At 40.4% G+C, this 15,893-nt stretch overlaps 1 protein-coding gene and 1 long non-coding RNA gene across 2 annotated transcripts; one reads left to right on the top strand and one right to left on the bottom strand.

Moving 5' to 3' along the window:
* Nucleotides 1–200: 200 nt before the first annotated feature.
* LOC120786313 lies at nt 201–1,227 on the bottom strand. Its single transcript, XR_005706695.1, has 3 exons — nt 1,088–1,227; nt 531–622; nt 201–382 (listed from the first exon to the last, which is right to left on the bottom strand). It is a non-coding gene; the product is annotated as an uncharacterized LOC120786313 (long non-coding RNA).
* A 9-nt stretch (nt 1,228–1,236) lies between these two features.
* ldlrap1a (low density lipoprotein receptor adaptor protein 1a) lies at nt 1,237–15,893 on the top strand. The gene is made up of 9 exons (XM_040121705.1): nt 1,237–1,350; nt 7,582–7,724; nt 8,772–8,884; nt 9,065–9,179; nt 11,250–11,322; nt 11,581–11,676; nt 12,892–13,019; nt 13,372–13,406; nt 15,384–15,893. Exons 1-9 carry the CDS (start codon nt 1,266–1,268, stop codon nt 15,526–15,528), a joined length of 933 nt encoding a protein of 310 aa, XP_039977639.1. The 5' UTR covers nt 1,237–1,265; the 3' UTR covers nt 15,529–15,893.

Raw genomic sequence — 15,893 nt, 5'->3', positions numbered from 1 at the left:
GGTCACGAGATAGTAACGGTGTCGTACAGGGCATTGGATCAACACAAAGCAACATATTCTAATTGTTTTTTTTGTTTTGTTAATTTTACTACAATAAGTGCTGGATCCTATATTGAGACGTGCACTAACTTGATCAATCCCAACAATTCACAAAAGTTATTTACTTCAATGTGAAAACAAACTTCATTTTAATAGCCAGATTTTTTTCAATCCAGAAGTTGCATGCATTTCCATGTAGCTAACAACTCATACATGTTTCAAGCATTTAGTTTATGTTGTCACTTCTCTGACCTGCAGGCCAGCCCCATGTTCATTTTGTTGACTTTGTGGTTCCCAAGTGGTTTGAGGCTGCCTTCAGGTGCTCCTTGTAAATACCTCCTTTCTAGTAAGAAATACAAGGACAATGTTCATTCAGTTGCTTTTGTTTTTGGAAATACTGAAGCCACAGAGCTGCTTTGATGCACTCTGTGTGTGTGTGTGTGTGTGTGTGTGTGTGTGTGTGTGTGTGTGTGTTAATGGGCTGACGTAACTGTTAGGTAAATATTTTCAGCTGTTCGGCTCCTCAATTCCAGCAAGATCACGTAATACAAGTCCTGTATACAAACAGGTGTGGGATCTGAAACTTTGAGAGAGAAAATACAAACAAACACTAATGTAAATGAATATCAAAAAATACTGTTTGTAAAAACTTTTTTTTTTAAGTTGATAGGCATCTCGGCAACTGTGCTGCATTCATGTGTAATGAATTATTGGCATTCTGAAACAACTTTCCCACAAAAAGTGCTGAAAAAGCGCACAGTGCATCTTTTTGCAACTAACAAGCCGCTATAATAGAAGTTTTCAAACCCTTTGGCTGTCTGCTTTTTGTGCAGTATTTTTCCAAAACAAAAGGTCATATTTTCACATGAATAAAAATTCATCTTTACTATGACGTGATTAAAAACCTATACGATTAGGGTATAATTATCATTATTATAAATGAATTGATAATGAATTTGTGTGTTTTCTCGTGTTAAGGCATAGTGTATATAATCGTAGCCGACAGCTGGAATAACTAATGTCCCATGTGACCGAAGTGATGCATTACATTTTTGCTGGGCTCGTCCACGTGCGCTGACCACGTAAATAGCGGTATTTCTGGGAGCCCTGGAAGGCACCACCAGTCCATCCTCCCCATCGGCAGTCTGGTCAACGACGTTTTTTTCTCCCCCCCCGGAGGAGTCACCAGCGAGCTCCGCCGGCTCCCTGCGCTTTAAAACACCGACATGGATGCCCTCAAGTCGGCCGGGAGAGCCATTATCCGGAGCCCGAGCCTGGCGAAACAGTCCTGGACAGCGGGCAGGCACAGAAGTAAGGAACAGTAGTTCGCCCGAGGGGGGGGGAAAACGTCGAAATGATGGGGGTTTTTTTAGGAACAGGTTCCAGTTCCACCGTGCCGGAGTTGACTTTTGCTCACTGCTGAGTCAATTTGACCTTAATTACTCAAATCACGGATGGTCGATGCATGTCGCGTTTGTTCGCTAACTTTACCAAAGTTACCAAAGCTTTTTGTTTCGAAAGGGAAAATACACCAAAATGTTTTGTTGCTGACCAGGATGATGATTGACGTCTCTTTAAATTACAGAGGCAGGTCTTATTTTGTCTGAGAAAGAGACTTAAGTGTCTTACGAAAAATGACACTTTTAAGAAGCGACTTTTTTTCTCAGGGTTTGGTTCGGTTTTGGGGATAAATATGCTTCTGTTTCAGGCCGGGGACATTGGCTAAGTAAGTCTTGCTAGTTTGCAAACGCGGTTTATCCTGTCCCACGACTATTTTCCGGAAATAAAAATGTTAATTTGAATCTTGGCAGACTAAAGTAGACCCACAGCACCATTAAAAAAAAAAACCTGACACTTCATTAGAGAACTGTTTTGCTTGAAATGATCTCACTCACAATGGTATGATTTCTTCCCGTTTTCAAAAAGGATTTGAAGATTTATAAGAATAATGTTTTCAACAGGTTTCACTCATGTGGCCAATACTATAACGTCCTTCACTGCATTTTGTGTTTTACTCATTACAGCAGTATTTTGGGTCTATGCATAGTCCCAGAGCTCAGAACACTCTGCTCTCGCCATTCCCACCACCAGAGGAAGTGCAGAGGTCAGGGTCAAAAGTAGAACTTAGAGGTTAATGTGCCTTGCTCAAGGGCCCTGCAGCAGGGCAGGAGCTCGCCCACACCGGGACACTGACATGAAGCGCTTTTAAGGCCACTCTGGCGCCCGCTGTAGCGCTCAGGGGCCACTTTGTAAGCTAAATCTCACTTGATCCCGACTGGGCGGCATAGAAAGCCCCAAGGCTCCCCTGCCCGTAACCAAGAGGACGAGCCAGGAATGCTGCAGATCAGTCAGTGCGCGGCCCCTTGTTGGCTGGAGCTCAAGCTGGTCCATTTAAAATTCCATCAGAAAAGACCATTATAAAGCATATAGGATTAGTAGAAAAAAACAGGGTGGATTACATAAATATCCCACATTAGCGCATGTAACTTCAGTAGCGTACCTGGAAGATTAGTAATGCCTAAGGAATTTGAGATACAGTCTTGCATGCGGATCTGTGTCCTGCCAGCACATTTCTGTGTTAATGGATTAGGGTCAGATTTGAATTTCTGCACAGCTATCGGTGGCTGCAGTTGCACAGGCCAACCCGGAATATCATCCGTACAACTGAGTGCTCTCTCAAAAAAAGAAAATATTTACAGCAAATGACGGGTAAACAAAGTTTATGTCCCGTTTTTAAATGCACTCAGAATATACAGTTCCATAACGCACAATACCAGTGTGGAGCGCCTTGCACCATAGCTTTAGTATGAAGCAACACTTATCAGAATATACTGCTGCTGTGTTTATCGAGCAGAAGTCAAGGTGTCTGAAACAAGTAGGAATCTTATAATAAAACTGGGCATTTACTAAACGCAAAATTGTGGCGCCTTTTTATGTATTGTACAAATTTTAAACCTTCCTGTTGGAAATGCAATAAAATATCTTTTAGAAAAACTTTATGGTGATTGAGGTGTTTTTGCATGAGGCATTTTGACTTTAATTGGGCTCTTGCTTGGATTATTAGTGGATTTAAAAGCTCCTTGTGAATGCGCCTAGTGACCCACTTGTTATAGAAGCAGTTTATTGTAGTATAGATTACAGGGTCTTCTCTAGGCTGCAGGGCACACATTCCTCACCAGCTCTGACCCATGTCGGCCATGCCCCATTTCCAGGTCTGACTCCGGCCAATGGGACCACGTCGGGGATGACAGGTGAATGCAGCTAACTTTCAAGTCAGAAGACCAATAGTGCTGTGGTACTTGAGATTTTTTCAGATGACGTTGCGGTTTTAAAATCGGTTGGAAATGGCTTGGAAGGGCCTGCTGGTTGACATAATGGGCCATGTTTCAGTCACTATTTCATACTTGTTCCGTTGTGTGATAATAGAAACAGAAAAACGTAACTGAGAACAGTTTTATTGGGAACGCGGCTGTATTAAAAGACTGTATATGTGAACACAGACAGTAAGAGAAAAGCAAAAGATTAAGGGTGGCCCAGCTTTATACTAGGTTTTGACCTAGTCTTTTTTTTGAATAGTTGTAAAAGGAACATTAGTCAGACTCAGTCACAGAAAGGCTGGCTCCAACGCTGGCCCGCAACGTGTGTACAGACAAGGGAAGCTGTGTGATGAGGCTTATTGTAGAAAGCCCAGTTCGTACTGCGTGTAGCCCCTGGGGTCACAGAACAAGGATTATAATGTGTTAACATATCAGTGCCTTAACCTACTGAGTGATTTATGGTCCCTTGGGGTTGTGAAATTTATAAGATAAGTTTACCAATAGGTTCCGAAATGTTGAGTGAGTCTCGAGTTCTCAAAACTAAAGAGAGAACTCGTGACTCGGAATCCAAAAGCTGAACAAACTCTGCCTGTGGGAGGACTAAGTCTTCAAGTTTGAGTTCATTTGTTTTCAAAAAATTAAAAAGCACAAATCAATCATTTCTTTAGTAGCTATGAGAATGCAGATGATCCGAGGAATTTCTATGGGGGGAAAAAAGTGAAACTATCTCACCTGATTGACCGACACTTGTTTAAGGACCCACATATTCCTATGACAAATGAGTCAGGTCTGTTTGACATGGGTCTGTTTGACATGGGTCTGCTTATTTGGTCTATCCGGTCTAAAGGCTGACGAGTGAACTTGGGGCTAAATGCCTCTGAAATGTTTGCTTTAACTTCTTAACATCTGCTGAGACTTCCAGTTGAACTCATGTTATCACTTATGTGATTATGTTTTTCTGCATCAGTATAAACCTGGATGAATTTATTTATTCATTCCAGATGTTTGGGCATAGATCAGTGGAATTAGAAGAAAAGTTAAATGGTGGCAGAAGTTGGTTTATTTAAAAAAAAAAAAAAAAAAAAAAATTATTTGGCTTAATGAGCGAGGATGTGAATTGCATTCAGTTGGTTCTTTTCGGATCAGCACATTTGTTGTCACAGTGTTCAAACTAGGCTTTTTTTATACTTTGATGCATGACATGGATACTCATCCATCAGTTTCGGATCTGATAGTTGACCAGGGAGCTGAAGATTAGGGTGTTGTCTTACCTTTCTTTTAAATGTCCCCTTCTTTGTCTCTTCCCTCCTCCATCATGTAAGATACTTCCACTTACTCTGCCATTAGAAAACTCATGAGTTTGTACACCCAGTAATTAATCTCCTAACACTAACAGATGGTGGGAGGTCAGCTTGTATCTATGGCAGGGTCACGTGGTTTTGTTTGTCTCAGTTCACACGTGAACACAACTGTTTCCTTTCACGTGTCGCCGTTGCTGACCTTTGATCCCAAAGCTCTCCACATTCTCTGGCTGAGCGGTGCCTGGTACCTGCACTACACTTCTTTTTTTTTTTTCTCTCTCTCAGGATGGACAAAAACTGAAAACTTATTCTTGCTCTTTATTAAAAACATGAGCTGTGATTCTCCGATATGATGATTTTTTTGTCCTGACCACTTAGTCCAGTGCAGTGTGAGAACAGTCTGTAAAACCTGCAATGAAACTTACTTCAGTCAGCTTATTAAAAGCATTTTGGGTTGAAATGGGAAGTTTTGTTGTCCCATGATGTTTTAAAGGGATGTTTTGGAATTTTTGGAATTTTGTTATGGATGGTCGTTCAAGCTTAAAACAAAATATCTGCAGTTATCAGCCACAAGGCAAAAATGTGTTGGTTTCCTTTTCAGAAACTTGCATTATTTGAAATCTTTTTTTGTGTGTATGTGGTGTCGGCAGGAAATTTCAACTCAACAATGGGTGCACATTATTATTTTTCACACTAACAAGTGCTCTGCCAAATCAACACTTAGAGCCATAGCGAAAGCCGGTAGGCAGACATTACAGCCTGAGCCAAAAAACATCACTACAGATTGTTAAAACAATCTCTGGATCCAGTCCTCTTGTACTATACAGTAAATTGGTAACTGACCAAGACACTATGGTTTTACCAACCACAATCTGTCACTGGAGCTTTTTTTTTTTTTTTTTTTTTTAATAATTTCTCCTGGGGTCTGTCCCTCAAAGCTTCTCAAAAAAAGGGCGCTTGTATTTGTTAAGCTTGAATTTACTTATCATGAAGAATGTAAACTTCTGGTGTCATGCAATTATTCACAAAAAAGTATTAAACTTTTGATTATTTTAGCCATGCTAGTGATGTGGCAATATAGATGGCAATGTGAGTCGGTTGGATGGTGTATAACATTAGTCCAGAGTGAAATATCTCAGCAACTAATGGATGAATTGCAATGAAAATTTGTGTAGACATTCATGACCCCAAAAGGATAAATCCTGATGACTTTGGGGACCCCTGACTGACTGAAATGTGAAGCACCATGAGGTTCACATTTGTGGTTTTAAGCAAAAAGGTTGACTTTTATCGGATTTTAATGAAACTTGATACGTTCATGTTCCCCACAGGATGAACTGTAACAATTTTAATTATCCCTTGACTTTTCATCTAGCTCTATCATCAGCTCAAATTTTTGATTTGTCCATTACTTAAAATTCTGACAACAACATACCTGCAAAATTAACGACATTCCCATCAGCCTCAGCTCCCCTTTGTGTTTAGTGCCAATTAGCAAATGCTAGTATGCTAACACGCTAATGTTAGATGGGGAACATGGTGAACATTATACCTGCTAAAAGTCAACATGTTAGTATTGTCGTTCTGAGCATGTTAACATGTTGATGTTAGCATTAAGTTCAGAGCACCGGTGTGCCTAAGTACAGCCACACAGAGATGCTAGCATGGCTGCAGACGCTAGTTCTGATGTACTGGTCCCTCAAGGCATTCACAGTAGGGTGCAGAAGGACATCTTGTATGTGTTATGCTGGAATTTACTCATCATAAAGAGCATGAATTAGTGGCATCATAAAATTATTCACAACACAGTTCCAAACTTCTGAGTATATTTAATTGAGGTCTTTTGCTTAGTGGTGTACATGCTGCTTAATTCTTTTTTTTTTTTTTTTTTTTTTTTTTTTGGAAATGTTAAGGTTTTTGGCATGAAGATTGCCATATTTCAGTATAGTAAACTCCAGCCCTTTAAAATAATCATCTTTTATCGGCTTCAATCCAACAATGCCTCTGTCAACCTGTCAGTCTTACTTGCCAAAGCAGAGTCCTCCCTTCGTTTATTGTGGTGTGTGTGTGTGTGTGTGTGTGTGTGTGTGTGTGTGTGCGTGTGCGCATGAGTATGTGGTGTGCACGGTATCCCGGAGGAGGTGAATGCTAGGAGGATGAATTTCTGGGTAATACTGATGTTCTTTCCGCTCTTGGCTTCTCTTCTCCCTTCTTCACCCTTACCCCCTCCTTTCATTTTCTGAGGAAATATCTGTAAACACAGCCACAGGGTCAGGGCCAGACAGCGCCACTCACAAATGACAAGAAACTGCATGGAGGTAGCAGCTGTTCTTTCAGCAGTTACAGTTTTGACACTCCTCATTCTTTTTCAGTGAACATATCAGTATGCTATCTTTTCATTTTTCTGTATAAGTTGACACAAAAGATGAGACAGCAATGTACTTTCAGAGAGACATCTGTGGCCTAGTTTGGGAGAGATGTTACTTTCAGAAAGGAAAACCACACTTTCCTTTTATCACAGTACGTCAGGGTCCATGTATCCTTGCTCCAAGCTCTTTGCCTTTTTATTGTCAAGCACTATAAGTTGTTTTGGAGTTGAAATATTTACTTTACATTGACAGTACCTCTGACCTAGATACCCTGTTTTGCCTTTCCACTTCAGGGAGTGAGCAGATGAAATGGCTCAACTTTAAGTTCAACATAGCCTGTTTACATTTCCTGTGATCTGTTTTTCCTAAGTCCCTCGACTGTTCTCACAACTAACGTTAATTTTGGAACATGAAAGGGGAAAGCAAGCAAACCCTAGCATCTGTGAAGCTGTAACCAACAAATATTTGATGTTTTTAGCTTGATGAATGGGTACAGCATGGAACTTGTTTCCTGTTGATCTCTCTCTGTCTCTGTCTCTGTCTCTGTCTGTGTAGAGCTTCCAGAGAACTGGACTGACACACGGGAGACGATCTTAGAGGGCATGACCTTTAACCTTCGTCACCTTGGCATGACACTAGTGGACCAGCCCAAGGGAGAGGATCTATCAACTGCTGCTGTAAAAAGGATTGTTGCCACGGTGAGAGCTGGAGTAACAATTACAATGTCATGGTTTACTGTTTTCATAAAGATTAATACAGTTTTCATTAAAAGTACTACACCTGCTTTGATTTCTTCCACAACATATATTGCCATTACTGCTTGAACTTTTTGCCTTGCCAAAATGACAGTCATGTTTGAAAAATGATACGGTGGTTTTTAAGATGTTTAATAAGCCTGAGGCTTAAATAATTTTCCAAACTCATGGAGATGTAATCTTATAGTTAAAGTAAAACCTCAAAATCAGGACTGTAGGGTTTTTTCACCGACATTGTCACACTGGTCTAAACATCTCATATCGCTAAGACATGGTAGGTTTTGATCAGTGTGACAGTTAAGCCCCGGTTATTCAAGAATAAGCCACACATTCTTCCCTTGGGATTTCAAAATGTCAGATAAATTTCTTACATTTCCTCACCACCGTGAGTACTAAATTTTGGATCAAAAATGGTTTTAAAGCTGCTGGCTCAACCCACTAAAGCTGGATTTATAGCCAGAGCAAGGGGTTAGTGGGAAGTCCGGCCGTAGATACCTGCGGCGTAGGTTTTGATTAAGAGTTGAGTGTTGTATTCACCCATTGATAGCATCACTGCAACACTGGACACGTGCATTTTACATGATATGCCGTCATTTTTTAATACAGGGCGGCGATTGCAGTGAGCAAAAACCTTTCAGTAACACACATCTAGTACAGGCAACTCCACTGCAAAGGAGCAAACTACTTAATCTTTCTTCAACTTGGATCATGTTGTCTCCACTGTCTGCCACCATCGGTAGGAGAGAACACAAGCAGCTCAAATTGACCAGTCATGGTTGTTCTCCACTTGGTACCTCTGTAGCTGCTGTGGCTCCAACAAGTAGATATATTTTTTGGCACAAGTTAGCTATGGCATAGCCTTCAGCATAGCTATAGCAGGTAAATGCGAAGGCCCTGTGGCCACACTACAACCCCTTAATGCAGAACTATTTAACAAGCCTTACATGCTATTGAACAGACCTCTTCTCTTTACAATTGTCCCTCTAACAGGCTAAGGCCAGTGGGAAGAAGCCTCAGAAGGTTGCTCTTAAGGTTTCCCCTCAGGGAATAGTGCTGTACGACAGCTTGACCAATAAACTCCTGGAAAATGTCTCCATATACAGGTATGTGCAAAGCAGCATATGTTTTGTAGATAGTTGGCATTTAACTGTATTGTTGTACTTACAAAGTTGTCAGTGAGAATAATGCTGTGTAGCTGGTCTGGCATGTGGCTTACTTATCCTGTGAACCCTGCTTTAATACTCTGTATACTGTTTGTCTAACCTGTGACCTCTGGCCTACAGAATATCCTACTGCACAGTAGACAAACTGCATGATAAAGTGTTTGCTTATATTGCTCAAAACACCCTCAACGGGACCTTGGAGTGCCACGCCTACCTCTGCTCCAAGAGGAAAGTGGTGAGTTGTTTGACTAGAGTATCGGTGTTTTTATGTTTAATTTAAGATGAGGATGAATAAAGAGCCAGCCAGCAGTTTTAAAATTTGGCCAACATCAGCTTATTATGAATCTCTAAGTCACAGTTTAGTGAACCTTTCTCAGTGGTTTGAGTGGGTTTAAACCTGTCAAAATTGTTGGGTTGATAATCCAAACTTGTCAACTACCCGGGTTAGTGACCTCCTTCGTCCTTTAAAAAGCAATGACACCCAGCATGGCCCAGGTAATTTTTATTCTTCCAGTTGCTTTTTGGTCTAAGGTGAAAGCCCGGATGCTCTTTTTTGAACAGACATCAGTTTTCCTGTAACAGTGCTCCTCTTCAGCGCGCTCTCCCTCACCATCCTTAAGAGAAAACCCTAGAATTCAAGCTCCTCAAGCTGTCTGTCATCTTCCTGCATCCTCCTGCGCGTTGAAAAACAGAAGGGCACTTTTCCTCTCATTTTACCTGCAACCACACTTATCCCTTTCTCTCCCTCGATAACATAATACCCTACTTCCTTAATACTTGGTTCTTTCTCCTCAGGGTTATGGAGATAGTGCTGATGACCTCTTTCTGTCCTCTGCTATGACAGCACTTACAACTTTGACTATTGAATATAACTTGCTTTCATTCTGTTGTATGTTAAATACATCTGCTTTGTGATTTAAAATACATTCCCCATAGCCCCAAGTTTATTCAGTCTCAATGAATGACTAGCATCATCTCAGTTAAACCGGCTTCAGGGTAATTCATCTTTACTCAGCTTCTTGCAGGTTACCTCAGTAGCATAGCTATTAACACCAAACATTGACGTGACTGTGGTTGTTTTCTATTTTGATGAAGGCTGCAGACCAATGGTCAAGATTTTACACACCTTTTCTTACTGATCTCATTATTCAGTGCTTTGAAAAATAGAATCATCACTGCTGGGAACAACTTTTATTACCAATTTTGCAAATGTGCTTGTTTTAAATTAGAGCCTAACCATTACAGGATTTTTAGGGCCAATGCCAATTTTTCAAATTCGAGGGTTTAAAAAGTCCAATAACAGTGATATCGGCTGATACTCATTTTTTAACAGAAACACATAACAAAAAAGAAACTATGAGGATCCCTTACATTTAGTTACTGAGGAGTTCTGAGTAGGACATTATGCAGTTGAAAACTTTTTTTGTTTTGTTTGTTTTTTTTTGTACTGTACCACAAAAATATATTTAAGATGTGTGTAACAAAGTAAGATTATTACTGTTTTTGTTGATTTTATAATAGGCTGGTAAACAAGGGTTCTCTTTTTATATTAAAAATAAATAATTAAATTTTTATGTCGTTGTTTATCCATTGACCAGGTGCCTACTCTTTCTTTTCTGTCTATATGATGGAAGATAGAGGAAAGCATTTTCCAACCACTGCTTATGTTGCTATTTAAAAACAAAACCAATTTTTAAAATCAGCTTTCACTGTCATTTACTTGTTTCAGTTTCCACGTTTATTTCCAGTGTTTTTCTACTGGTCTAATAGTCCCTCTAATATTACCAGTTCTAGCAAGCTGTTTTGAAAAGTTGATTGTTGACATTTAGGCTGAATGAGTGTAACGCAACATATTAACAGCTCACTGTTTTTACAGCAACTGTCAGCGCTTCACTGGCGAGGGAGAAAACCACAGGCCTGTTGCTCATTTGCTCACTAGAACCGTCGTACTGACTTCCTCACAAAGAAACGTAAAATAAACAGTAATGAAATGTCTCGAGCATCTATTTATCTGTAGTTGGCTTAAATCGGCCAATAAAACGCAGGTCAGGCGCTAGATGAAATTTTACTTTGCATTTTTATCACAACAACAACAGGATCAGTTCACAAAATGAAATGGCTCATCTTAAATGATGAGTGTCTCCGGAGTTTATTTTGACATAAAATAGGAGACATATTGTAGATCATGCTTATCATTCTTCTTATTCAGTCTATACTTAACTGAGTTTCACGGTGGGTTGGTGAACACGAATGCACTCTTTTCAGTCATGGTCTGTTACAAAGTGTATTTTTCTCCTGTTCCCAGGCTCAGGCAGTGGCTTTGACAGTAGCTCAGGCCTTTACAGTAGCTTTTGAACTCTGGCAAGTGGCCAAAGAAGGTAGGCACCGCACTCCTCACTCCTCAAGTTCTGGAAATGACACTTGCACCATCTCCAGCACATGCGCACGCACGCGCACACACACACACACACACACACACACAAGCACTGTCTCTGGTTGTTTTATCAGTGTCTGAAACTGCTGGTGTTTGCACTCAATCAGCCTTGATGCTTCAAGGACATTATTATCTGCTGTACAGTTGCAGTAAACAGGCCTGGACCTGCTTGTGTTAATGTCTCTTTTCATCTCTTTCCTAGAAAAAGGGAAGAGAGTGAAGTCCGGGTCAGCTGGAGAAGCCAGCAGTAGTTGGCATTCAGAGAGGTCTGACAGCCTGGGGAGCCTGAAAGGGACAGGTAAACACGAGAGTCTGCAGCAAGGATAGTGGCTCTGTGAGGCTGCACTGAGGCACAGCAGGGTGTTTTGAGTGCATGCTAAGATGCTCACAAGCCAATAGTAGCATGTTGATATCTGTCAGGTATAATGTTTACGATGTTAACCATCTCAGTTTCGCATGTTAACATCCTAACATTTGCTGATTAGCACTAAACTATGATGACAGCTGAGGCTGAATGACATTAGTTTTTATGGGAGTTTGGTCATAAGTCAAAGTATTAGACAAATTAACATTTTGACCTGGTGATGGTGCTTGATGAAAGGTGAGTTATTACCCTTCATTCATCGGGTAACCTAAATATGTGTACCACAGCACCCATTCAACAGTTGTTGAGATATTTCGATAAAAACTAAAAATGTCAGCCTCATGCTGGCACTAGAGGAAAGGTCAGGGGATCACCATCATCATTATATTTTATCCTCAACAGAGCTTGAACATCAGTAGCAACTTTCATGTCAATCCATCCAAGATGTTTCGCTCTGAACCCTAAATGTCAACCGCGTGCTGGCACTATAGGAAAAGTCAGGAGATCACCAAAGTCAGTAGGATTTATTCTCTGGGGATTGTGAATTTCTTTACAAAATCTCATGACAGAACATTCAATAGTAGTTGAGATCTTTCAGTCTGGACCAAAGCGGTGGACTGACAGACCAACATTGCAATCCCTAGAACCATGTCACTGGCTAGCATGGCTTATAAAACAGTGTTTTTAGTAGCCATGCAATGTAGTATTTCTTGTATTTGTTTTTGCATGCCAGCATACTAAACATCATGAAATGCAGTATTACACATTAAGTGCTATGGGATATTAACTCGCTCAGTTGCCAGTATTCAGTTCAGAGTGCAACTGAAGACTAAGAATAGCATAGACTGTTGAGAGCTGAGTCCATCCTGAGATTTTCTAAAACTGCTGCTGGACAGAAAATAAACACACTCATTTAGCTGTGGACACGGCCCTTTCTTCCGGCCTTTTTGTTCCTCATTAGAGTTAACAATCTAGGAACAGCAAAGTTTTATCTCTATTTTTCTTCCAACATTTTTTTTTTTTTTTTTTTCCTGATATGTAATGAACATTGAAGCCTCACTGGGTCAATGATTTTACCTTTTGGTATAGATCGGTTACCTGTGTATGGTAACCTGGCAATTGATTGTCGTTCGCTGTCTTCACAACTAGATGTTGCCACAGACAACCTATTGGACTTTGAGGACGGTGTGAATGTTGTACTGGAGACCAATGGGAATGTAGAGGAGGATCATTTGGACAACCACAGGGCCTCTGAGACCAATAACAACCCCGCCTGGGTACGATTCTCCGCTTCTCCTCTCGCTCTGGCTCTATGTTGCAGCCGTGGACAATTGTGATGATGCCAATTCTCTCGCGTCTTTTAAGTCTCGCTTAAACTAAAATTTTGATATTCAAGTTACTCAAGTCAGATGTCAGCAGGTCATGGAAATATCCTAAACATTAAGCTGAAATGTCTTAAATACATTTTGAAATATATAGCATAAAAATTCTTAGATTTAAAGGTCTTAAATCAAAATGTAATTCTGTATATATCTGTCAAAACCTTGTTTGCAAATACCATTGTTACAATTATTTATATAATAATCTCTGGTTGTGCTGTATATTAAGACAGGATTCTTTTTCTTCCAGGAAATAGAAGATGGTCTGGATGAAGCCTTCTCCAGGTGAGATATTTGTGTTTTTAAGTTTTGTTATCAAGTGAAATTAATCCTAGTTTATTCCCTTTGCTGCTTGCTTGTTGTGTTACTTCCATCACCAAAATCTGCCTTGTTAAATCCTTCAGTATACTGTAGTTCATTCCCGCACCACTTGGCTTTACAGTGCCACTTACTGATGATTTGTGTGTACTGCAGAATACAAATCCTCCACCCTCTGATTTTCTAGAAAGTGAGGAAATAAAGGGATAATCTAAAGAGAAATGATATAGTTTGGTTGACAGCTGAGCTTTAAACTGTCCTCAATCCACTGTGTGTTTGTGTCTCCAGCTGTGCTCTGGATAGCTATGGTTCATTTGCAGGTAAAGTTGAGCACCACTGTCAACTGTTATAAGCCTTACTTAGTGTAGTAGTCCTTATTACTAACCTAACCTTAATCCATTCCATTCAATCATCACCAAATCCAATAACACAGTTCACAGGTCAGTAGCATTAGTCAATAGTGTGAAATAGCATCCTGTGTCCTTTATTTACTCCCAGATGGAGCAATTGTCGACTGGGTTAAGAAAAGGAAGCTGATTCGCAGTATTGAATTTCAGTCGGTTTGAAAAATGTCATCGTCTCTACCCACCTCATCATCACCAAAAATTGCTTTTTTTTTTCCTAACTCCTCTTTCTGTAATATAGAGTCTGTGTGTCTGAACGGACTGCAGCCATGGGAATAAAGGGACCCTGGTACACACAGAGGGCTTTTTTACAGCGGTTATTGTGTTTTGCGGTCACTGGCGTAAGAATTGGAGCATTGGGTCCCTACAACTCAGTGACCGGTCACACCATTTATCCCATTGTTCAAATGAATTTAATGTCCTGAAGTAATCCCGTTGACCTCCGGCCAGGCTTTGTTTATATTTATTATCTCAGATGAAAAAGGCTGTTTGCAGCCAAACACAGGGACCCAAATTAGAACAGATTTAGGTTTTAGTTATATAAACAGGTCTGGGAGGCTGAGCTGCTGTGGATGTAGCTTTTAAATCACTAGTTGACCTAAGCCTCAAGCCTCAATGGAAGGAGCTAAGGAGCAACAGCTATTCTGGCTACGTGACATTAACCTGAAGCTTACTGAAAAAGAAGCGGGGAAAGAGAAGCAAATACACATCATGACCAGGCTCTCAGATTTGTTTGGTAAGGGCCCTCATGTGGCAAAAAAAGAGACTTTATCTTAACGAATCTCAGTCTGTGGTTTCTGTGTACAACATTTCACTTGGACCTTAGGGGAGTGACACGTGTTCATCATAAAACCCTTGGGTTAGTACTATATTTTAGGTTAGGCCATCAGGATGGTGAAATTTAACCTCTCCTCAGCCATGTCTAGCACAGTCTGAAACAAATCCCTGTCACTGCCCTGCCCATTGTAAATTTGCTCTTGTGACATATGTACATTTTACTTTTTTACATATATTTACAAATTTTATACTCTATTTCTTTTTCTAATCCTTATTTTTCACACTATAAAGCTTTGAATTCTAAGTACACACAATTGTAATACACAATACAATCCTATATAATACTGGGGTACCACAATTGGATCAATCTGTGGCTGAAAATGTTCCCCAAAAATGCACTATTCATTATAAGTAAACAGAGGCTTTTGTTGAGGAACATTTTATAAAAACTACAGTGCCCAGATGTTCTGGGAAATTACTGAGATTTTAAAAGTATTAAACTATATATTTGTGGTCCGTTTTTTTAAAGATTTGCTCAGCGTGAAACCCTGGACTTGGTGCTAGGTGCTGAGACAGGGTGCCAAAGTCAAAAAGTACTGAGACAGACTAACCAATCCTGGTTTTGATGTTTTCATGTGATTTATTGACAATTAGAAAAAAATAGAATAATACCAACCTTGTCATTCAAGGATTAAACATTTTTAAATGGGGAAAATAACTTGTTCTTTTTTCCTCTTCATCATCATCTCCTCTGTCTCCTTAGACTGGCAGTGTCGCGTACTAACCCCCAGGTCCTGGACATTGGGGTGACGCCCCAAGACTGGCTCACTGAACCCGACTGGGACAGCACCAATGGAAACGCTCCCTGCAGTCTCAGCCCATTCGGGGATGATATCTTCGGCTTCTGACCACCACGACACAGCACAGAGAGAGAGAGAGAGAACAGCTAAGGGGAGGAGGGGTGTCTTTATGTCTTCCTATGAATTAACACGGTATCACTGTCACTGTGCATTTAAGATGAGGATACAGTAAATCCATAAGGGAATAAGTGTAGAACTGTGAGATTACATTTGGCCACTTCACCTTGTAGTTGCCTTCTTCACATGGACAATTCTTCCCTTCTTTGTTGAAACAGCATGGGCTGCTGCCCCTGCACACCAAAGCAATAATATCTTCTTTTGAGGTTACAGTTTCTCCTTTTTAATACACAGCAAACATCCTTACAAACGTGTGTGTGTGTGTGTGTGTGTGTGTGTGTGTGTGTGTGTGTTCA

This window comes from Xiphias gladius, chromosome 24 (assembly GCF_016859285.1).
Source record: "Xiphias gladius isolate SHS-SW01 ecotype Sanya breed wild chromosome 24, ASM1685928v1, whole genome shotgun sequence".
NCBI classification, from domain to species: Eukaryota; Metazoa; Chordata; class Actinopteri; order Istiophoriformes; family Xiphiidae; genus Xiphias; species Xiphias gladius.
Note: the sequence above shows the minus strand (reverse complement) of the source record. Positions and strands in the feature narration are given on the sequence as shown.

Excerpts from the sequence above, each read along its gene's own strand:
- ldlrap1a (XM_040121705.1), top strand. The coding sequence starts at position 1,266 with ATGGATGCCCTCAAGTCGGCCGGGAGAGCCATTATCCGGAGCCCGAGC. Across the intron at positions 8,885-9,064 it reads GAAAATGTCTCCATATACAG|AATATCCTACTGCACAGTAG; the intron begins GTATGTGCAAAG and ends TCTGGCCTACAG. Across the intron at positions 13,407-15,383 it reads CTGGATGAAGCCTTCTCCAG|ACTGGCAGTGTCGCGTACTA; the intron begins GTGAGATATTTG and ends CTGTCTCCTTAG.